This window comes from Felis catus, chromosome B1, assembly GCF_018350175.1.
Source record: "Felis catus isolate Fca126 chromosome B1, F.catus_Fca126_mat1.0, whole genome shotgun sequence".
NCBI lineage: Eukaryota > Metazoa > Chordata > Mammalia > Carnivora > Felidae > Felis > Felis catus.
This window is the reverse complement of record NC_058371.1, coordinates 199802411-199825755: the sequence shown is the minus strand read 5'-3', so window position 1 is coordinate 199825755 and position 23345 is coordinate 199802411. Positions and strand designations below refer to the sequence as shown.

The window sequence follows — 23345 nt, the reverse complement described above, 5'->3', positions numbered from 1 at the left end:
CATTCTACCCATTCTAGAGGCTCAGGAGGGTTACATCATTTCACCGATCTCCAGCAGCTGGCAAGTAGGGCTTACCCCTTCTCCCGCAAAGCCCGGCTCCTGTACGCACATCAGTTTCCACCACCCCACCCCCCGCCCCCACTCTGGTCCCCTCCACCCTGCAGCCAAGGAATCTCTGAAACATAAAACCGATCATTGACAGCCCCACCCCCAGCTCTGTATTTAAAAACCTCACCTCAGGGTGCCTGGGTGGCTCAGTCTGTTGAGCCTCTGACTCCTGGTTTGCAGCTCAGGTCATGGTCCCAGGGTTGTGGGATTGAGCTCCGAATCGGGCTCTATGCTGACAGTGTGGAGCCTGCTTGGGATTCTCTCTCACTCCGCCTCTCTCTGCCCTTCCACTGCTCGTGCTCTCTCTCTCTTTCTCTCTCAAAATAAGTAAGTAAACATTATTAAATAAATAAATAAATAAATAAATAAATGCCTCATTCCACCACTTGGGGACGGACCCCGCATTTCAAACCTCTGGACTTTCTGTTGCTTCTGCACACTGGAGAGACAATTCAGGCCTCCGTTCCTCTGAATCACCTCTGTCTGGCTTCTTCACCCCTTTGCAAGCTCCTATCCATCTTCTGAGACAAGCCACATGTTGCCTCCTCTGTGAAGCCACCCGTGATTCCCTTGGGCAGAGTTGGTCTCTTTCAGCTTTGCGCTCCCATGTCCTCCCTCCTGAGTCTCGGTGATAGCAGATGATGTCTGTTTCCTGTCACTATAACCGCACAGCTGTCTCCGCGCTGGACTGTGAGTTCCCAGAGTCTGGGGGCCGTGTCTCATGCACTCCTGATCTCCGGTGCCCAACGAAAGGCCTGGACGTGTCTGTCAGTCTGTCTGTCTGTCTATCATCTCGTTGTCTATCCATCTCACCATTCCTTCAGCAGATACCTGTGGAGTGGGTCCCAGAGAAACCGAGCTGAAGGGTACGGCCCAGAGTCAGAACAACGTGACATCACCCCTCAGCGTGGCGCCCAGGCAGCTCTGTGCCTTCAAGGAGATTTTCCTGTACTCTCTGTGCGTCTGCCACCTTATCTCTAATGGCGTGATAGCACCCTCCTACCTCGTACCGAATCGAGTCTGGCCATGTACGCGTCGGGTACGTGCTGCTGCCATTATTACGGTTATGAATAATGAAGACAGTGACGCTGATGCTGACCGTTATTCCTTCTACCAGCCAGGCCCTGTGCTCCCTGCCCTCAGCAATTCAACTTCAGTAAGGAGAGCGGGCACGAGGGAAGACCGCCCCAGAACCGAGCCTTGGATTCCATTTGTGCAAAGTGTTTGGTGGGCGGACGGGTGGCGGAAGGCGTTTGGGGGGACGGACCGGCCTCTGGGAGAACTGGACAATGGCAGTTACAACCTTTAGGACACAGTCCATTCACGTTCTGTGGCCAGCCAGGGCTCACCCGGTCTTGGAAAACACGTGTGGCGCTCTCTGTGCTCTACTCATGCTGTGGAGAGACAGGCAGGGGCGGGTTCGAGCCTTCCTTCCCCATGTGGTGGCCGGGGCTGGCGTCTCAGTGAGAGTCTGGTCCGGGACCAGGCTCCAGATGTGCTGACACAACAGACTGTCAGATACTCATTAACGCTGTTGGAAGCTCTGGGCTGGTTTCTCTTTCCATATGGGATACTGCAACGAGATGGATGGCCATAATTAGAAACCTGCGTGCCTTAGAGGACCCTCCTCGGAAGTGTCCATAGTCTTCCATGGCCCTGGCGGGCAAAACCCAAGTGCTCACCACACTTTGCCTTTGGTTTACCTCTCTGGTCCTTTCTTCTTCTCTCTTAGTTCTTGAGTATTCCTGAGCTGGAAGTGGGTGGGTGGGGGGCTGCTTTGAGAACCTTTTGAAAATTAGATGCAAACTTTGGCTCCTCAGTAGGAAAGCAGACTCATTGACACTTATTTTAGGAAGATGATGGACCACCATTGTCTCATGGAGCTCATCTGAGGCCCCTTAGGACTAAAGCCCAGCCTTACCCTCCAACCCCACTTAGAACACTGGCCTATCTGCTGAGTAACGGATTCAAGGTGCCTGCCTTCTACGAGTCGTGGGACCTTCCAGTCTCCCCTGTGCCCCTTACCCACTGAGCTGTAGACAGTCTCTTGTAGCCAGATTATCCAACTCTGGTGGCCTAAGAATGCAGATTTCTTCTGTTCGGCCAATGAGAGGCAGATTAGCCAATGATTAAGGACACAAACCCTGGATTCCCCTGGCCTGGCCTCAAATTCTGTCTCTGCCACTTAATTACTGCATGAAACAGAAGCTTGCTTTAATTCGTCTGCCTTAATTTCCTTGTCCATAATGGGGAAAATAAGACTATGCATTACTTATGGCAGAAAAACAGACCCCCTATCAATGGAACAGAATAGAGAACTCAGAAATGGACCCACAAACGTATGGCCAACCAATCTTTGACAAAGCAGGAAAGAATATCCAACGGAATAAAGACAGTCTCTTCAGCAAGTGGTGCTGGGAAAACCGGACAGCGACATGCAGAAGAATGAACCTGGACCACTTTCTTACACCAGACACAAAAATAAGCTCAAAATGGGTGAAAGACCTCAATGTAAGATGGGAAGCCATCAAAATCGTCGAGGAGAAAGCAGGCAAAAGCCTCTTTGACCTCAGCCGCAGCAACTTCTTACTTGACACGCCTCCGGAGGCAAGGGAAACAAAAGCACAAATGAACTACTGGGACCTTATCAAAATAAAAAGCTCTGCACAGAGAAGGAAACAATCAGCAAAACTAAAAGGCAACCGACAGAATGGGTGAATATATTTGCAAATGGCATTAAGATAAAGGCTTAGTATCCAAAATCTATAAATAATTTATCAAACTCAACACCCAAATAACAAATAGTCCAGTGAAGAAATGGGCAAAAGACACGAATAGACACTTCTCCAAGGAAGACATCCAGATGGCCAACCGACACATGAAAAAATGCTCCACATCACTCATCATCAGGGAAGTACAAATCAAAACCACGCTGAGATACCACCTCGCACCTGTCAGAACGGCTAACATGAACAACTCAGGCAACAACAGATGTTGGCGAGGATGCAGAGAGAGAGGATCTCTTGCACTGCTGGTGGGAATGCAAGCTGGTGTAGCCACTCTGGAAAACAGTATGGAGGTTCCTCAAAAAACTAAAAATACAACTACCCTATGACCCAGCAATTGCATTACTAGGTATTTATCCAAAGGATAAATGGGTATGGGGCATTAAGGAATCTACTCCTAAAATCATTGTTGCACGATATGCTAACTTGGACGTAAATTAAACAATTAAAAAAGCCAAGAAGACTATGCCTTCTATAGGGCCGTTACAGGACTCCGTGAGACCAATCTCTGGAAGCACTTAGCACAGCGCCCAGCATGCTGTGGGTCCTGTTGGGCTGCTGTGCCCCCGTACAGGCCTCGCCCCCGGGCGGATGGATGTGTGCTGATGCCCCACGTATGTCAGCGGCAGGTGCCAGCCGCCAGGCACGGTGCTGAGCGCTGCAGTCAGGGAGGTGGGGACGTCGCCCTGCCCTCTGGGGTTCACACTGTACAGAAAGGTGCAGGGACTTCAGGCAGTTGCAGACACGGGGCAGCATCTTGGTCCCCATAACAACACACCATAGCCTGGGGGCTGAGGCAACAGACACTTTTCTCATGGTTCTGGAGGCTGGAAGTCCAAGATGAAAGTGCCAGCGGTCACCTGCTGCTTGGGGCTTTCTTCCTGGCCGGCAGACTCAGTGACTCCTCACGTGGCAGAGATTCGGGGCTCCGGTGTCTCCCTTCCACTTCTTAGGACACTAATCCCATCATGGGGCCCTACCTTAGACGACGTCTAAACCCAAATGCCTCCCCAAAGCCCCACTCCCAAATACCATCCCATGGGGATTAAGTCTTCAAATATGAATTGTGAGAGGCCCCAGACACTCGGTCTGTGACGGGCACGTCGTACAGGGGAGGTGAGTGGGCGCCTTAGGAGACGGGGAGTCTGTATCTTCCGAGGGACCTCAGGAGCCCTTCACTGAAGAAGTGCTCCTGAGCCAGGGCTTGAAAGGAGACCCAGAATTGGCCAGGCAAGCAGAGGAGGGCCCCACAGGCGTCAGGAGCCGTGCGCACAAAGGCCGGGAGGCGTGAGGGGTCCCGTCGCGGTCGATTCGTGCCGTTTGCATGGCCGGACAGGCACGGGAGGCCAGGTCACGCGGGTCCGGGAGGTCGGACGTAACCCGGGGCCCACTTGCCTTGTGCTCACCGCCACCCCTCTGTGCGCACACAGGAGCTCCAAGAGCTGGGGAGGAAGCTGGAGGGCAGGCTGGCGAACCAGGAGGCTGCGCAGCTGCAGCGGGCGCTGGCCAGTCGGCAGCAGTGGGCCGGCGACGGGCCCGGGCTTCTGAACGAGCCCGAGGACGTGGATTCCGATCGGCAGGTCTCCGCTGTCCTGCAGCAAGCCCTGGGCAAGGGCCGGAAGTTACTGGAACACCAGCAGCAGAGGTGAGCCCAGCGCCCCGTGGCGCCGTGTGGCGTCGGTCCCCTGTAGGCCTGGTTGGCACCCGGCCTCCCAGCTCCGCCGGACGCGGTCCCCGGGCTGTCATGCTCCCGTGTCAGGCGTCCTCCAGCGCTCAGACACCTGCTGCTAACTTAGCTCACTTGGTCCCTGACATCTTCTTATACTTGGTTCCATTGAAGTTTATACTGAACATATGTTTTGAACTTTTTACTTTTAAATAGTTATAGACTCACAAGAAGGGGGCAGAAATAGTGCGGGGAATCGCCGTGTGCCCTTCCCCCAGCCTCCCCCAGCGGCAGCATCGTTGGTAACCACAGCGCGTTATCCAAACACTGACTCAATACAGCGAATGCAGGCCTGACTCCGATCTCACGGTAAACGTAACCGTTTGCATCCTGCTTTGGAACAGACAGAAGCCCGGTCTTTGTTAGGGCTGCACTTTGCATTCTTCTTCCCTAACAGACCATTGGCCTTCGCCAAGAACTCTTGGGAAACGTGACTTTTTAACAGCTTCATCATTTTCCACCATGAGTAGAATGTTGATGTGGAAAAGACAGGGTGCAAACTATAGACACAGTAATTCCCTTTATGAAAACGCACACGCAGAAATTAATTAGAAGGAAACAGACCAAATTGTAACGGACGTGACCCCTGGGTGGCGAGATTCTGGGTTATTTTAATTTATCCGATTTTGCTTGCCTATACACACAACAGCAAAGTGCAGTTCTCGTGTGGAAGTCAGAAAGCCTGAGAGGGACCCTCACGTGAAAAGGTGGCACCAGCTTCTGTGGCCAGAGCCAGGACCAGGCTAGGAACACGGTTCTGGGTCCATGGCCACACAGGGAACGTGGTGGGCTAGATCTGGGTCTTTCTTGAGCGTGACAGCTAATCTTAAGACTTTTCCAAGTAGGACCACAGATGGCCCAGCAGAGCCACAGAAAAGTCTCCCACAAAACTTCTCCCCTTGAGGCGCCCTCTGTCCTGGTGGGCCTCCATAATATGTTATTTGCAAAGTGTTCTAGGCAAGAAGAGGTTTAGCCTCTTGTGGCCATCTATTTTAATAGATATTTAAAAATATATAATGTAGATTAGATTCATGATTTTTTTAAATGTTTATTTACTTTTGAGAGGGGGAGAGAGAGAGAGAGAGAGAGAGAGAGAATGCAAGCGGGGGAGGGGCAGAGAGAGACGCAGACACAGAATCCGAAGCAGGCTCCAGGCTCTGAGCTGTCAGCACAGAGCCCGATGTGGGGCTCAAACCCATGAACTGCGAGATCATCACCTGAACCGAAGTCGGTCGCTCAACCGACTGAGCCACACAGGCCCCCCTTGTGATCGTTATTTAAATAACTAGATGATCTTCTCCTAGGGTCACATTTTAACTAAAGTGGACTCACGTAGATTTTGTCTGCACTCTAGCTGGAGGGAGGAGCGAGACCACAGCGTCGTGCTTGAAGATTTGCTGGAGAATATGGAGTTTGACACCTTCACGACCCTGTACAGCCAGGTGAGCCCCCGTTAGCCATGTTCTGGGCCAGCCCTTGTCAGCGCGTCATGTCACCTGTTCCTCCGAGTGCTCGTGTCCTCACCTGTAGCACGGGTGGTGGGAGTGACAGTGGAGCCCAGGGAACTGCTTGAATGGATTTATGACAGGCGCCTGGCTCAGGGCCAGCAGGCCGAGGACGTCCCATGGGGCACAGTGGCAGCAGCGGTGACAGTAGTCGTGACCTCCCTGGTCAGCTGCTTTTCCGAGACTGAAAGGGCTCCCAGACGTTCTGTTCTCCTCTTCTCGCTCTGGCACAAGTGTGACCTGCACAGAGCAGGCGCCACCAGGAGCAGAGCTGGCCATGAAATCACGTTTTACTCTCTTTAAATGCTCTAGCCTTCCCATTTCATCCTGCTTCACATTCCGTTTAAAGCAAGACGCGACCTCGTTGCTTCGCGAATAAAATGGGAAGGGGATGCCGCCTGAGACACGAAGGGCTCCAACCCAGCGAGGCGGGAGGCTTCCTTGTGCTGTGGGAGGGGCCGGGACCCTACCTGCATTCCTCACCGAACTCCTTACCCCCTCGCGGCTCCAGCGTGACCACAGCCATTTGTAGACAAAGTGGATTTTTTTCTTCATCACACAAGGCATGACTTAGAGTCCACTTAACTTCAAAGACCCGGACATCCTCTGAAGAGGTTTTGTTCCTGAATAAATATTCACTGTGCACCTAATAAGCACCAGGGACTATCCTGGACCCTGGGATTTCGGCAGTCAACACAAAAGATCAAGTCCATTGCTCTCAGGAGCTGGAAAATAAATCAAGGCGTATAAATGAAAGGTGTACGAGGGGCGCCTGGGTGGCTCAGCCGGTTAAGCGTCCGACTTCAGCTCAGGTTAGATCTCACGGCTCGTGAGCTCGAGCCCCGCCGTGCTGACAGCTCAGAGCCTGGAGCCTGCTTCGGATTCAGTGTCTCCCTCTCTCTCTGCCCCTCCCCTGCTGGCTCACTCTCTAACACACAACAGAAATCCATGCAGGAAGGAGGGAAAGGGTCCTGGTAAGAGGGAGGCAGGAGAAGAGAGGGCTGGGTGACAGTGACGGAAGCAGAGGTTGGAGGGACACACTGTGAAGATGCCGGAAAGGCTGTGAGCCAAGGCGGGCGGGTGGCAGCTAGAACCTGGAAGAGGCAGGAAGACGTGTGGTCCCCCTAGAGCCTGAGCAGGGGCCCTGTTGACATCCTGACTGTAGCCCAGTGGAAGTGACCTCAGACTTTCGTCCCCCAGACTGCAGCGTTGTTTGGAGCTGCTGTTTGCGTCTCCCCAGTATGGGACGGCTCTACACGCTCCAGCTCATTTTGTGCTCACAGAATCCTCTGCCATAAGGGTTCCTGTCACCCCACTTTACAAATAAGGACGCTGAGGACAGAGACAAATAAAGGCATTGCTCCAGGACACACATAGTCCTGTCTGTGCCGTGGGGCTGGAAGCCAGCTCGGGTTTGCCAGAATGCAGAACCCATACTCTGTCTCTTTTAACCTTTTGTTTCGACACAATTTTCGGGGTGCTTGGGTGGCTCAGTTGGCTAAGCATCCGCCTTTTGAGTTTGGCTCTGATCATGATCTCGCGGTTCATGAGATTGAGCCCCAAGTCGGGCTCTGTGCTGACGGCACAGAGCCTGCTTGGGATTCTCTCTCTCCGTCTCTCTTGGCTTCTCTCTCTCTCTCTCTCTCTCTCTCAGAATAAATAGATAAGCCTTAGAAAAAAGATATGAAACAATTTTAGATTGGTAGGAAATTGCCAAGATAGTATAGAGAGCTCCAGTACCCACCCCCCGCCACGTTTCACTGGTTTCCCCCCATGGCTGCATCTTACAAAACTCATATAGTATCAAACCAGGAGACTGACATCAATTACAAAGTGTTTGTCTAGTTCATTTTATCCCATGTAGATCCATGTAGCCGGCACCACAATCAAGATACAGAACTATTCCCTCGGCAAAAAGACCTGCCTTTGTCCCTCCCACTCCACCCCCCCCCCCCCCGCCCATCTCCAACCCCCAGCGACCACTTAGCGCTTCTCCATCTCTGCATTTTGTCGGTTCTGGAAAGAAAGATGCACGACAGAATGTGACTCGTGGAGATTGGCTCTTCTCACACAGCATCCATCCAGGGGTGGGCCATGGCATAATTGGGGACCATTCCCACTTGGCCCCACTGCAGGCCAGAGCTGTGGCCGCGGAGCAGGAGTTGAGAGCATCTGGGAGGATAGATGGAGGTTTTGGACGTGTCCTGATGACCGAATAGATTCTTCTTGACAGCTCTGTGAATTTGGGAATGTGTTTTCAAGACTGACCTGCTAAAATATTTATCTCCCTGGGACAAAAAGTCCTAAGACCGTCATCCGTTAGCACGTGTTGTTCGTCAAGGTCGGCGCGGTGAGGTGCAAGCTTCCTCTTAACCCTTCTAGGAGCTGAGACTGGCGTCGTACCTGTCCAGGCTGGCGATGGTGCCGGGGGGCACGCTGCGCCGGCTCCTGAGTGTGGCTCTGCCCACGGCCTCGCCGGCCGAGCTGCTGGCCGCGCTGGACTCGGGCAGCCAGAAGCATCCGGACCACTCGGCGGAGAATGATGCTGGTGGGGAGCAGGCCGACCTGGGCAGGAAGGGGTGAGTGTGGTGTCCAGGCTGCTTTTGGAAAACGGGGTGAGATTCCACGAAGGCAACAAATGGAGGGAGGAAGCAGGCCCGGGACACGCACACACCTTCCCGGTCCGCACTTCATCGCTCACGGAGCAAAGGACACCCAGACCAGGGGCCGCGAATCCTTTTGAAGTCATGGTAGGCCTGAGTATTTCGTCCAGACTTTTATTTTCATCGCCAATTTATTTTCCAAGTAGAATCTTAAGGTGTTTCCCCAGCCGTAAATGCCACACACACACACACACACACACACACACACACACACACACATTAAAGTGTAAAAATAAATGCATCAAAGGAAAAAGAAGGAAAAGAAATGCCCATGGTTCTAATACCTGGAGAAAAGGGCCATTGGCATTTTCTTGCGGTTTCCTTGCAGGGTTTTAGGAGTGCGTTTGGTGTGTGCACGGGTGTGTGTGCGAGTGTGTAGAGACATGTCGGAGTACGTCTGAGTGTGCAGCAACCCCAGTATGTGGCACCTACCTCCCCCTTCGCAGCCGAATGGCACAGTCAGGGGCGCCTACTGCCTTCTCTCTTGGCCGCGTGCAGACATCCTTCTGTATAATCGTGATCCCTTAGACTATGATCTCTGCTGTTTATTAGTTTAAAATTCGTACTTTCCACAGTTCTTGAAACACCTTCGTAGGAGGTTTGGTTTGGACTCCTGTTTTGCTCAATTATGGACAACGCTGCATAGACGCTTCCCTTCAGGAGCAGGTGCCAGGTGTGAATCTGGGCATCACGGGCTCTTTAGAAGGCAAGGCAGGAAGCAGGGCTGTGGAGCGAGGGGGTGTGGGGAGCAGCTGGCGGTGCCGCCGGAGAACAGAGTTTGAGGGGGACGAGGTAGCAAGAAAAGCCGCGGCCGCACCCGGAAAGAGTGTTGGACGCCGGGCGGTGAAGCCAGCCTCCTCCGCCAGGACCCCCGAGTCCGCCGAAGTGCTCACCCACGTGTATGTACATTATTTTCCTGAAGAAGGGGGAGTGTCTTTTTCTCCATCTCAACCAGAAAAAGGAAGAAGCACCGCCAAGGGCGACGAGTAGGGCTGGGTGAGAGGCAGGGTGGGACTGTGGGGACAGGAGCTGTGGGGTAGGGGTGTGAGTCCACGGCGGGGGGCCAGATGAGTCCCTCAGGGCAGCAGGGCCCAACAGTTAGGGGCTAGGTGTGGGCGTGGTCAGGGCAGGTGTGGGTGTGGGCGTGGTCAGGCCTGAGTGGGTGTGGTCAGGGCTGAGTGTGGGTGTGGTGAGGGTTGCGTGTGGGCGTGGTCATGGCTGGATGTGGGTGTGGCCAGGGATGGGTGGGGGCCTGGTCAAGGCTGTGTGTGGGCGTGGTCAGAGAGCTGCACTGCGCAGGGTGGTTTCTCTCAGTGCACAGAGAGGGAGGGACATACAGATGGCAGGTATTGGAGGTGACCCTGAACCTGAATGTGGCCACCCTACTGGGCTGTACCTTCAGCCAGTTCCGTTTGGGAGGCTGGTGAACAGTGATTGCTGATAGACAAGGCAAGAGAACCCAGAGCGACCGTCACCATGCGTGTGGGGCAAGAGCTTGCCATTTCTTTGTCTGGCCTCGTGGCCAACTGGACTCAGTTCTGGAGCTCTAGGCCACTTGTCACTGTCTCTGAGGTCAAGGGAGTCCCAAGCACCTAGTACTTGGTCACAAGTTCAGGGTCTTGAGTTTCAAGCAACCAAATCTGATGGACTGATCTCAGCAAGAAGGCATGTGGCGGGGGAACCTGTCAGAATCCAGGTAGAGCCGAATCCCCAGGTCCCGGGATGGGCAGGACCAGGAGAGTATGAAAGACCTGCTCTCTGGGGTGCTGCCCTCAGAGGACCATTTTCTCTGCCCAGAAGTTTGCTCCCGGGAGAGCGAGTCTGACAGCATGGGAGAGGGTCTGTCTCCACCCCCAGCCAGGCAGTGTGCACCAGCGGAAGCAGAGTAGGAGCCTGGCCAGAGCGGAGCACGGACAGGACTCTCAGCTCCACGGTGCTCTTTAGTGAACTGACCTGAGCCCAGGGCCCTCCAACATCTCCCTCCTGTCCCTCTCCTGTGTGACACTGCAATGTCCTTTCTACAGCAGAGAATCACAGTCCTCTGCTGGACACTAGCGCTCCCTGGGCAGCCCTCCTTCCAAGCTTCCACCGGGCCATTGCAGCTCTCTTAATATATTCGTAAAACACTACTGAGCCCCTAGCATGTCCGCTGTTGTAGCACTAGTAGCCGTGGGAGAGTAAGGAAGACAGAGTCGTTCCGCATGGAGCGTGCCCTCCAGGGATGGGCAGTCCACACGTCGGCACAGAGAACGCATACCTCCACGAACGCTCTGTGTGCTCCCTCCGTGGGGACGCCAGACTCCGCTCAAGTGTCTCCACCTCTCGGCAGCCTTCTCCTGCCTGACTGATGTCGCCTGTTGCCCGGCTCTGACCCCCGGAACCGGGAACCTCCTGGGGACAGAGACTGTGTCTTGCCCAGAGAAGGTGCTCGATCAGCGTGCCTTGAGAGAGAGACAGAGCCGTGAAAATGAGTTCTTCCTGTCCGCTCAAGGTCACGTTGAGGGATGGCATGCCATCGCGCTTTTGGGGATCGTGGGTCACTGGAGGAGCCTATTTTTCTAGATAACGTAAGACATTCCTTTCTTGCCTTCAGGAAGCACCAGGGCTGGTGGCAAGCCCTGGAAAGCAGACTACGGGGAGAACTGATAAGCAGAGGATTGGAAAAGATGCTCTGGGCCCGCGAGAGGAAGGAGAGGTAACACTGGGCACCTGCTCCGGTGGGCTGGGCAGTGGGTCCGCCCGGCTGCACCTGTGAGCAGGAAGGGAGGCCAGGGGCCCCCGAGTAACCCGGGGGAGGGTGACTCCAAGCTACCCACATTCCTTCCCTAAAGACTACAATTTTTTTTTTTAATTTTTTTTTTTCAACGTTTACTTATTTTTGGGACAGAGAGAGACAGAGCATGAACGGGGGAGGGGCAGAGAGAGAGGGAGACACAGAATCGGAAAACAGGCTCCAGGCTCTGAGCCATCAGCCCAGAGCCTGACGCGGGGCTTGAACTCACGGACCGCGAGATCGTGACCTGGCTGAAGTCGGACGCTTAACCGACTGCGCCACCCAGGCGCCCCTAAAGACTACAATTTTTACTCAATGGGCTTAGTTAAGGAGCTGAAGATAAGCCTCTAGCTGTCAGAGAATGTTCTCTTATCACTTATTAGCACTTTAATGATGGTAGTTATTTTAACTAGTGACTCAGTGGCCATGGGATTTGGGACCATGTGGCTAACCCCTAGGCTTCCAGGCCGGTGATTTTTCCATAGCATCAAGCACCTTTCTCTTCTAGCTGTGGTTTCCGCACACCTGGATGTCAGAGGAAAGTTGGGGGCAGGATGGTTTTAGATTACTCCCACCAATTGAACAAGTACATCCCGTGTTTCTTCCTAGAAAAGCTTTAGAGAAAGAGTGATGTCAGGTGGATTCATAACAGGGTAGAAAGTGACGATATCCAGTATGTGCTCTGGAAACAGTCGATGTCCAAGGGAAGTGTGTACCCTGAGTCCTATCCCTTCCGTAATTTCTTGACTGAGGTAAAGGGGCCGACGCCAAGCTTCAAGAACTGTCCATGACAAAAACCCTGGAGCCGTTGTTGATAGTCTGGATGTCAGAATTTAGTCCCATAGAACTTAGATCAGGGTTTTGAGCTCAAGCCAAGAAAATCAAATGCAAGCTGTGTAAACATGAAGTGCCCCACGAAGGAGCAAATCAGTTCCTCCAGATAAGGATGGGAAGTGAAGGCACTCCCAGGCTGCACTGATGTGAGTGGGGTGAGTACAGATCAGGGGGAATACTTCCCTCCCCCTCCCCCGGCTCATTCCGCCAGCCTTTGCCCTGCCCGGAGGCACTGGGGAGCCATGGCAGGAGGAGGAGAGACTGGATCACACAGCGCTGGGTGGAATCCTTGCTCAGATTCATACCAGCTGCAAAGGCAGGAGGCAAGGGAGCTTCATCTGTCACATCTGTCCCAGAAGGGCCGGCAAGCCTGTCAGTGACTTCCAGGAGGTGACCCCCAGGGATGTGGCCTCGTCATGCACTGCGTGGGCACGGAGAGAACCCTGTGGCCTTTAGGTGGTAGTTCTGGCCGTTGTCAAGAGTATCCAGGGATCTAGGGGCCTGGACCGCTCATGGACAGGCTTCCAGCAATCTTATTATGGGACAGTCCCCCCAAAAGTGTAACTCCTGTTTCAGACACAATCTGCCTGACTGCTGACTCTTGTTTCGCAGTCAGATCTCATCAGCTTGCTTTTGGTATGAGGCTCACGGGCCATGATGCCCTGGTAAATGTTGAATAATTGACTGGTGGGGAGAGAGCCCGGGTGGGGTTCTGCTTTGTGCCATTTACCAGTTTCCGTGCTATCCCTACTCTGACCAGGGCTGATGTCAAGCTAGTGGCATGATAACCGCGGGCTCACAAAACTCCTGCAAAGTTCAGTCTTCCTGACTCTTCAGTCAGGAAGAGTCGTCTGCAAGCCATGCCACTTGCCGCGGGCTTCGGCTAATTTCAGGGGCAGTCTCATGATCACAGGGAGAAAGTCTTCCATTAAAATGACACCTGAAGGGGCGCCTGGGTGGCGCAGTCGGTTAAGCGTCCGACTTCAGCCAGGTCACGATCTCGCGGTCCGTGAGTTCGAGCCCCGCGTCGGGCTCTGGGCTGATGGCTCAGAGCCTGGAGCCTGTTTCCGATTCTGTGTCTCCCTCTCTCTCTGCCCCTCCCCCGTTCATGCTCTGTCTCTCTCTGTCCCAAAAATAAATAAACGTTGAAAAAAAATTAAAAAAAAAAAAAATGACACCTGATCCGGGGGCACTCAGTCGGTTAAGTGTCTGACTTCGGCTCAGGTCATAATCTCATGGTTTGAGCCCCGTGTCGGGCCCTGTGCTGACAGTTCAGAGCCTGGAGCCTGCTTCGGATTCTGTGTCTCCCTCTCCCTCTGCCCCTCCCCTGCACTCTCTCTCTATCTCTTTCAAAAATAAACATTAAAAAAATTTTTTTAAATGACCCCTGATTGGGGGTGCCTGGGTGGCTCAGTCGGTTAAGCTACCGACCCTTGATTTGATTTTGGCTCAGGTCATGATCTCACGGTTCGTGCATCGGGCCCTGCACTGGCAGCATGGAGCCTGCTTGGGATTGTGTCTCTCCCTCTCTCTCTCTGCCCCTCCCTACCCCGCTTGTGCATGTGTGTGTCTCTCTCCCTCAAATACATAAATAAAACTTTTTAAATTACTTAGTTAAGCGACATCTGATTGAGGACCTAAGGATCCAAGGCGGGGAGAGCTCCATGAGGACACTCAGGAGGGCCACTTGCCAAAAACAACACATCTGACCATCTGTTCTTTCTCTAGCATATTGCGGAAGCCATGTCCCCCTCTCAGAGAGAGGGCGGCATTGCCTGGAAAAGGAAGCTGGCCACACCTGTCCCTGGAGTCCGTCGGAGAAGTGGCCGCTGTGCCCATCGTAGGGGCAGAAGCCATCGATCTGTTGAACACAGGCGAGAAGCTCTTCATATTCAGAAATCCAAAGGAGCCAGAGATCTCGCTACATTTTCCTCCCAGGAGAAAGAAGAAGAACTTTCTGAATGCCAAAAAGGCCACTTGGGCCTTGGGCCTGGACTAATCCAAAGGGAGCTCTCTGGAGTCTGAAGACAGATTTTTTTCCCCCTGCACACCTGTGTGTGTGTGTGTGTGTGTATGTGTGTGTGTGTGTGTGTGTGTGTACATGCCCACGTCCACACACATTTGTAGCATACGACTCATAGATAGAAACTGCACATGCATAAGACACCAACACCCCCAACATCCACGACTTTCAAGGACTCAGTTCAAGCTGGTCTCCCGAATTTCCAGAAGGTTCTCTGTCCTTAGCATCACAAGGGACGTGACGAGACATAGGACCAGCTTTGAGCACTGTGGCGCTACCCCTCTGAGGGTGTGGAGGAGACCCCGGCCCCCAGGTTGTACCCCGGCACCGCCTGGCTGCTTATGGGCTGTGTGTCCAAGGGGGCTCTCTGTTCTTGCATTTTGTATTTGTTACATATTCTGTTTTTATCAAGGGAACATTTGAAAATACATTACACAGAACTCTCTCGAAAATAAATTACACAACGCTCTTCTCGGTGGAACTTGGTTTTGCTCTGTGTAGGAACCATTTATTTTAATTACCTCTTGGGTCTTGGCTGGACGTCGTGAACAGCAGAGATTTGCCCTCTATCGTGCCAGCGGCCGGAAAACATGCCAGCCCTGGGGTAGACGATCTCCAACTCGAATCAGTTATTTCCGCCTTTTGCAAATGAGGAAATCCAAAGGCTGAAGAGGGTGAGGTGATGTGTGCAGGCTCACAAAGTCAGTAAGTAACAGAATCGGGGTTCCTACGCTTTATGGCCCCAAATCCTCGCCCTTGCCCCGGACTCGCTCAGTGGGCACACTGCCCACGGGTCCTCGTGTTTCACAGAAGCTTTGATCTGCTCTCACCCCTCCTACCGTCACACGTGGTGAAGCCGATGATGTCTGGTTGCAGTGGGACTGGCTCACCCCATGAGCTTTCCCGAGGGCAGGAAGTGATTGAGAAGGGGATCCTGTCACCAGCAAGGAGAGGACAAGGGCTCCTGATGAAGCATTTGCTGCGTGAGCATCGCTGCTGCTTCCAGCTACCTCAGCCCACTTCTAGTCCTCACTAGTGCCCCAACAAGGTGGGCATCACTACTCCCCGGTCACAACCAAGGAAGCTGAGACTCAGAGAGTTTAATCACACCACTACAGGGGAAGGGTCTGGTTTGGCAACCAGATCTCCCAACGTCCAAACCCTTATCTGCCACGAGACATTTTGTGGGCTGGCGACCAGAAAGCCAAGTCTTTGCACTTTCCCACCAGCAGGCATGTCACGTGGTGAACCTTTGCTGGGGGTCGTACCTCCATCACGAGCCGCCACGTGGCCATGTTGCTGCATTCGTGGAGATGCCCGAGCAAGCAGTTCAGATGTAGGAGAGGAGAGTTGATGGGGCCAGCTTTCCCATCAGAAGGCCCGGTGAGCAGAGAAAGGACAGAGATCAGTGATTTTCGCGCAGAGGGTAGTGGAGTAGAAAACGCACGATCTTCGGTGTAAGATGGCTGGAGTCTATCCCGCCCTGCCACTTGGGAGCTGTGTGTCCCTGGGTAAGTCACCTGAGCTTTCAGAGCCGTGTGTTCCACACCAACAAAATGGTGACGCAAATCCCTTTGAGGATTAGATGAACCGGATCCATAAAGCGCTTGATTATGGTGTGGGCCTGCCACGCGAGTGTCCTCCTCTACCCCTTGAAGGTGACCCATCTGACTTTCTAATAGTTTCCGGCATCTATAGTACTCTCCCAGGTGTATGCATGGTTGAAAGTAGATTGCACATGAGGATCTCAAACAGAGCTCAAAACTATGGGCTGAAGGTTGATTGAAGAGGCTATCGGCAACAACAGGACGAGCCCAAGCTGTTTAAAATAAAGCATTTCCACCTAAGAATAACTCCCTGTTGTAACCGACAGAGAAAGACTAATTACCCGATGTACTTTCTCTAAACCTACTGCGTCGTGACAAACGTGAAGACAGACTAGGGGAAGCCTGTGCTTCTGTGACCAGGTAAATCAGATTCCAACCCTGGCCGGGCAACTTCTGAGCAAGTCACTTTACTGCTCTGAAGCTCAGCCTCTTCGTCTGTAAAGCAGGGGTCCTGTACCTACCTTAGAGTAAAGATGCCGTAAAGAGTGCGCATGGTAGCTCTTAGGTCTATCGCGTCCAATACCCTGTTGGCACACGATACATGTAGCTTCTTTGTTTTATTATATTTTTACGTGCTCACAAAATTGAGCTTTGTGGCTCCTTTCATTCCTGTTGACTCTCTAGGTGAAGACAGTGGCCCCGCTAGAAGGGCTGTTCCTGCCACAATACATGGAAACCTACTCGTGAGTGAGAAGCTCCAGGGGACTTGGATTGAGGGGACTTAGTTCAAGTTTGAGCTCCTTTACTTATAAGCTGCATGAAATTGAGAAAATGGCTAAACCTGCCTGCAGCTTGGCGCCCTGTGGATTCTGTCTACGATGACGACTTTAGTCTGAGAGAGTCGACAGACACAAAAATAAATAAGTATTAAATACAAGGGATTAAATAGATATATGAAAACCATGCCGTGGGATTTGGGATTGAGAGCCAACCTGACCGGGGATATTTGGGAACAGCTTATGTTTATGACCCCAAATCTTTGTCTCCAGGCTAGACTTCTTGGGTTCCAGACACTTACGTCTGTTGCTTGCTGGACATCTCCTCCTGGACCCCTCGTAGATGTCTCAACCTCAGCATGTCCAACCCTGAACTCATCAGCTTCCTATAAAACCCGTTTCCGCGTGGATGTCCCCTCTCTGGGCGGGTGGTTCCAAGCTGTCAGCCTAGACACCTTCCCATTTCTGAGCCCCCAGCTATGGTGTCCGAATCGTGCTGATTGTATCATTGCATTAGCCTCGACATCTGTGTCCTCTTCTGCCCCCTACCCAGGCCAGGGTATCACCACCTCTTTCCTGGTTGGAACTAGCACCTCCTTCCCTCCACGCTGGCCCTGGTCACTTTGCTCCATGGTAGCCATATCTAAGTCACTCCCTTGCTGAAAGACCTCCAAAGACTCTCTGTTTCTTCTAAGACCTCCATGAATTGTCCTCTGACTGCTTTCCTGGCTATGTCTGTAGAGAGAGCCCCTACTTTCCGAGGAACCGTTGAGTGACAGTATGACAAAGGATAAGGTGGATCTGGGTTTGGATCTGCCATCCACTGGGTGGCCCAAGGGAAGCCACCGATCTTCTGTGGATCTGTTTCCTCACCTATTTTAAAGAGTTAATGAAATGATACCTGTAATGTACCTGACACAGGGAACACACGATAAACGTTAGGTATTATTATTGTCATAGAAAGCTTTTCTTTTTAAAGTTTTTTTTTAATGTTAATTTATTTTTGAGAGAGAGAGAGAGAGAGAGAGAGAGAGAGAGAGAGCACAAGCAGGGGCAGGGCAGAGAGAGAGAGAGGGAGACACAGAATCCAAAGCAGGCTCCAGACTCTCAGCTGTCAGCCCGGAGCCCAGCGCGGGGGTCGAACCCAGAGGCTGCGAGATCATGACCTGAGCCAAAGTCGGGCGTTCAACCGACTGAGCCACCCAGGCGCCCCGAAAGTTTTTATTTATTTAAAAAGTTTTTTTAGTGTTTATTTGTTTTGAGAGGCAGAGAGAGAGAGTGTGAGAGCAGGAGAGGGGCAGAGAGAGGGGGAGAGAGAGAGTCCCAAGCAGGCTCTGCACTATCATCACAGAGCCCGATGTGGGGCTCAGTCTCACGAACCACGGGATCGTGACCTGAGCCGAAAGCAAGAGGTGGACGCTTAACTGACTGAGCCACCCAGGTACCCCCGTCCTAGAAAGTTTTTAAACAGAGGAGTGCCGTTATCCAATTTGTTACAGGAGGGTAAAGGCCTTGTGGAGGATGGACCAGAAGTAGAGACAGTTGCTTAGGCTTTTCATTGACTTCCGTTCTCCAACACGCAGCTGCAGGTAGGGAGCGAGAAGGACCGGTCCCGTCCCTGCCTTGTGCGCGCCCTTGCTTCTCTGGCCCTCGCTCACCAAAGGCAATGCCAGCCGCCACACCACGGACAACCACAACGCTGACCGCTACCACCGAGTTCACCTTCATTTGGGAATTGTCCTCAGGGAAAGGGGTTTCCTCCCCCAGCCCCAGGAGATGAACCACACTGGCTCCCCGCAGACCGTGAATTTCGACAGTCTCTGAATTCTAACTGGGATGTGTGGACCGTTATATTTCATGTGTTTCTGGGATACAGCTGTGACTGTGCTTCAGTCTACCGAGTTGCTGTTTGGTTTTTCAGTCTTTAATGTTACTCTCTTTTTCCTCCATTCCTGCCTTCTTTTGAGTTGGGCATCTTTTATGATTCAGTTTTATCTTCTCTATTGAATTTCTGTATGTCTTTTTTTAGAGGCTGCCCAAGGGTTTACAATATACTCTTTCACTAATGATTTTCCACCTTCAAATACTCCTATCTGCCTTCACGAATAATATAAGAATCTTACACTGTATACCTAGGATTCCCTTTTCCATCCTTTCTGATGCTATTTGTCACATTTTGCTTCTGTCTGTGTTCAACTCCCATATACACCAATATCATTTTACTTTGCAGAAGCAGTTATCTTTTAATGAGATTTAAAATGAGAAAATTGTATTTTGGGGGCGCCTGGGTGGCTCAGTCAGTTAAGCGTCCGACTTCGGCTCGGGTTATGATCTCATGGTTCGTGACTTTGAGCCCCACGTCGGGCTCTGTGCTGACAGCTCGGACCTAGAGCCTGCTTCCGATTCTGTGTCTCTCTCTCTCTCTCTCTCTCTCTCTCTTTCTTTCTCTCTCTGCCCCTCTTCCACTCACACGCTGTCTCTCTCTCTCTCTCTCTCTCTCTCTCTCAAAAATAAACATTTTTAAAATTTTTAATAAACAAAATGAGAAAATTGTATTTTGTGTTCATGCAATATTTACAACTTCTGATGCTTTTAAAAAAATGTAGATCCATATTTCCATCTTGTATCATTTTCCCTCTGCGTAATGTCTGTAACATTTCTTCTAGCGCACGTTTGCTTGGTGATGAATCTTCTCACCCTTTATGTCAAAAGTCTGTTGCCCTCATTTTCGAAAATATTTTTACTGAGCATAATTCTAGGTTTGCAGCATTTAAAATGTTCTCTTTCGCTACTCCAACGATATCCCTCTGTCTTCTGGCTTCCATTGGTTCTGACAAAACGTTTGTTGTGTTGGTTTAATGGTCCTCTCCATAATCTGTATTTTTTCCCCTCTGCCTGTTTGAAAATTTTTTAATGTAAGAGCAGCCTCTTTTTTTTCTTTTCTTCTTCTTTTTTTTTTAATCAGAGGTTTTCAGCAATTTGGCCATGGCTGCCCTTGTGTGGTTTTCTCCTTGGGGTTTGCTGGCCTTTGGGGGACTTCTACAGTTTTCATCAAATATTAGAAACATTTCGGTCTTTATACCTTCAAATAATTTTTTGTCCCCCTTTCTTCTCCTCTCCTTTGGGAGCTTCAGTGCCACCTGATCTGCCTTATGTTGTCCCAAACGTCACTGAGGCTCTGTTTTTTTTTTTTCACTCAAGGATATCACATAACTTGCCATCATCATGTCTCTTTAAATTCCCCTTGGCTATGAGTTTCTTAGATTTTCCTTATTTGTTTTATCATTTTGATGTTTTATTTATTTATATATTTTTTAAATTTATTTTTTTTTAATTTACATCCAAATTAGTGAGCATATAACGCAACAATGATTTCAGGAGTAGATTCCTTAGTGCCCCTTACCCATTTAGCCCAGCCCCCCTCCCACAACCCCTCCGGTAACCCTCTGTTTGTTCTCCATATTTAAGAGTCTCTTCTGTGTTGTGCCCCTCCCTGTTTTTATATTATTTTTGTTTCCCTTCCCTTATGTTCATCTGTTTTTGATGGCTGTGGCAGTTTTGAGGAGCACCGGTCTGATATTTTGTAGAATTTTTCTCTGTTGGAATTTTCCTGATGGTCTTGTCATGATTAGAGCGGGGCTATGGTTTCTTGAGAGGAAGACCACAGGGGTAAAATACCGCTTCATCACATCACGTCAAGGGGAGATACCATCCACTCGACTTCTCGCTGTTCGTGTTGCCCTCGCCTGCCTGGAGGAGGGGAGGGCTTGGCAGGATTCTCCACTAGAGAGAGTCACTGTTCTGCCCCCTTCCATACTGTACCCTTTGGAAGAAAGTCACTAGGCACGGACCACACTTAGGGAGTGGACAGTGGTGCTCTCGGAAGGTAGGGTGTTCGTATAAGTTATTTGGAGTTCTTGTGCTGGGAGATTTATCTCTTCTCTCCCACTTACGTGTTTCTTTGAGTATGTCTTAATATCCCTATGGACTCATGATATTTATTTTAGACTTTGGGTTAGAACCCGGTGCTCCTGTATTTATTTTGTCGGTCAGATCGTTCCAGCTCTGGCCACCGGGACCTATTTCCATTGGCTGCTGTGTCCCTTTGACATACCCCCCCCCCATCATTGCGGGTGTGTTTGTCTGTTTTGGTGCAGTTCCTTCCTTTCTGGCACCACAAGATTCTCCTGGCCCATCGTGGAGACTGGCCCAGTCTTAGAATCAGCCATGTCTCCAAGGAGTCCTACTTCCTTTTATCGGTGTGAGAAATGACTTGTCCCTGGAGAGTTCTTTACAGATGATTTTCTTTTATTTTTTTTTTATTAAAAAAATTTTTTTAACATTTATTCATTTTTGAGAGACAGAGAGAAGAGCATGAGCGGGGGAGGGGCAGAGAAAGAGAGAGGGAGACACAGAATCTGAAGCAGGCTCCAGGCTCTGAGCCGTCAGCACAGAGCCCGACGCGGGGCTCGAACTCATGAGCCGTGAGATCATGACCTGAGCCAAAATCAGACACTCAACCGAGTCATGCAGGCGCCCCTCTTTTCTTTCTTTTTTTTTTCCCCCTTGTGCTTTTCAGGAGCTTCCAAATTTGTTAAAATTTGCCTCTCTTGCCTCTGTAATCAGCTCAGAGTACAAAAATGGTATCTAAAATCAGAGAGTTGGGATAAAGAAAATAGTTTCCATAATTTACATTCTAATCATCTTCCTGGTTTATGAGTATCTAAAACCCACTTCCCATAATAATCATAAATCATAAAATTAAGTCTTCTTACCAATTCTTGCACCGTGGACTGCATAGGGAGATGTGATTGCTCTGTAGACAATCATAGTTTCAGAGACTGAGAAAAACCCAGATATTAGTGATTTAAATAAAATAGGAGTTTGGGGCGCCTGGGTGGCTCAGTCGGTTAATCATCTGACTTCGGCTCAGGTCATGATCTCGTGGTCCGTGGTTTCCAGCCCCGCGTCGGGCTCTGTGCTGACAGCTCAGAGCTAGAGCCTGCTTCAGATTCTGTGTCTCCCCTCTCTCTACCCCTCCCCTGCTCACGCTCTGTGTCTCTCTGTCTCTCAGTAATAAATAAACATTAAAAAAAAAACTTCTTAAAAATTTTTTTAAAGTTTATTTATTTATTTTGAGAGGGAGAGAGTACGAGCAGGGGAGGGGGCGGGCCAGAGAGATAGAGCGAGAGAGAGAGAATCCCAAGCAAACTCCACACGGACAGCATGGAGCCCAATGCAGGGCTCGATCTCACGAACCACGAGATCATGACCTGAGCCCAAACCAAGAGTCGGCTGCTTAACCGACTGAGCCACCCAGGCAGCCTGGGAAATGTCATTTTTAGCAGGTATCCCCCAAATTGAGATTCTCTAGTGAGATAGAAGGGGAGAAATGGCTTAGGTGGGCAACTCAAAATCTCTGCCAAATTCTCATGTGGCCAGTGGACCAGATATGGCCCAGCTTTTTTTCTCGCAGGGAAAGAAAGCTAGGTCCTTCTGTGTGCCTTTCTTCCACATAGATTCTCGTTTGCCCCTCAGAACTCTGGGGAGGTACATAGTGGTATTCCCACTTACCTATGAGGTCAGATAAATCAAGTAGCTCCCTCAGGGTGACCCGGCTGAGAAGATTCCAGAGCTGGGTGTCTGACGCATGTCTGTCTGACTTCTTCCCACTACGTCATCCTGACTTCATCGGTCTGCAGTTGGCATCACCATTCATTCATCCTTTCAACCGTTGATACGTGCCGTTGCGTCCTGACCCACATAGATCTTTAGTAAGCGTTGGTCCAGGGGATGAATGAACGAGGGGCACTTACTCTAGTGGAGAGCAGACATCCACCAGGACCGTACAGGGTCGTCTCCAGGCCACTGTGAAGGGCCCCCCTCTTTCTGGGGACCACCAGGGAGACATCACCAAGGATAGAGGGTGCACCTGAGCCCGGAGTGCTGGGACAGGGTGGGCAAGCAGAAGGAAGGGTGCAGCCTGGGCACAAAGGGATCTTAGTGCAGGTGGGGAGACGGTGTGAGGAGACACCCGAGCAGAAGGGGGCAGGGTGGCAGGGCTGGTCTGGATGCTCCAGAGGCTCTGTGCCCTATGGGAAGAGCACTTGGAGGGAACGACCTGCCGGTCGAGCTGGGTCTTGGGGTATCTGCCGGCACCCAGTCGGCTTCCACCGCGCATTTACGGCCCCTCGTCCACATCTATTCCGGATTCGATGCAGGGAACACCCAATGAAATGTCCAGGACGTGCCGGTGGTTCGCACTGCAGCTTCTGAATTTTGCGAAGGGTGTGAGTTCCCTCGGCCCTGCTGGTGACCCGTGAGGGTGGATGGCCAAGGAGGGGTCCGTGGGCTCGCCTGGGCTCCCAGCTCCTGTGATGCCCTGGCTGCGGAGCTCTGAGACTGAAACCGTGGGCCACGCTTCCCTGAGAGCTGCACCTCTGGAAGCCAAGGCCAGGGGTGTGTGTGGAGGAAGGACCTTGGAGAATGGAGCTGAGTGTTTTCCAGAGATGGGCCCGTGAAAGCAAAATCCCTTCTCTTTCTTTTTTTTTTTTTTTGAGATTTTTTTTTTTTAATGTTTATTTCTTTTTGAGAAAAAGAGGGA

General features: G+C 51.4%; 1 protein-coding gene across 1 annotated transcript in view; it reads left to right on the top strand.

The window, feature by feature from the left end:
- Window positions 1–14896, top strand: part of EVC2 (EvC ciliary complex subunit 2) — a 134496-nt gene extending 119600 nt beyond the window's left edge. Inside the window, 5 exon segments of the mRNA XM_045056604.1 lie at window positions 4325–4539; window positions 5975–6062; window positions 8508–8704; window positions 11382–11483; window positions 14124–14896. Of these exon segments, the coding sequence (XP_044912539.1) occupies window positions 4325–4539; window positions 5975–6062; window positions 8508–8704; window positions 11382–11483; window positions 14124–14394 (873 nt within the window). The 3' untranslated portion in view covers window positions 14395–14896.
- Window positions 14897–23345: the final 8449 nt, after the last annotated feature.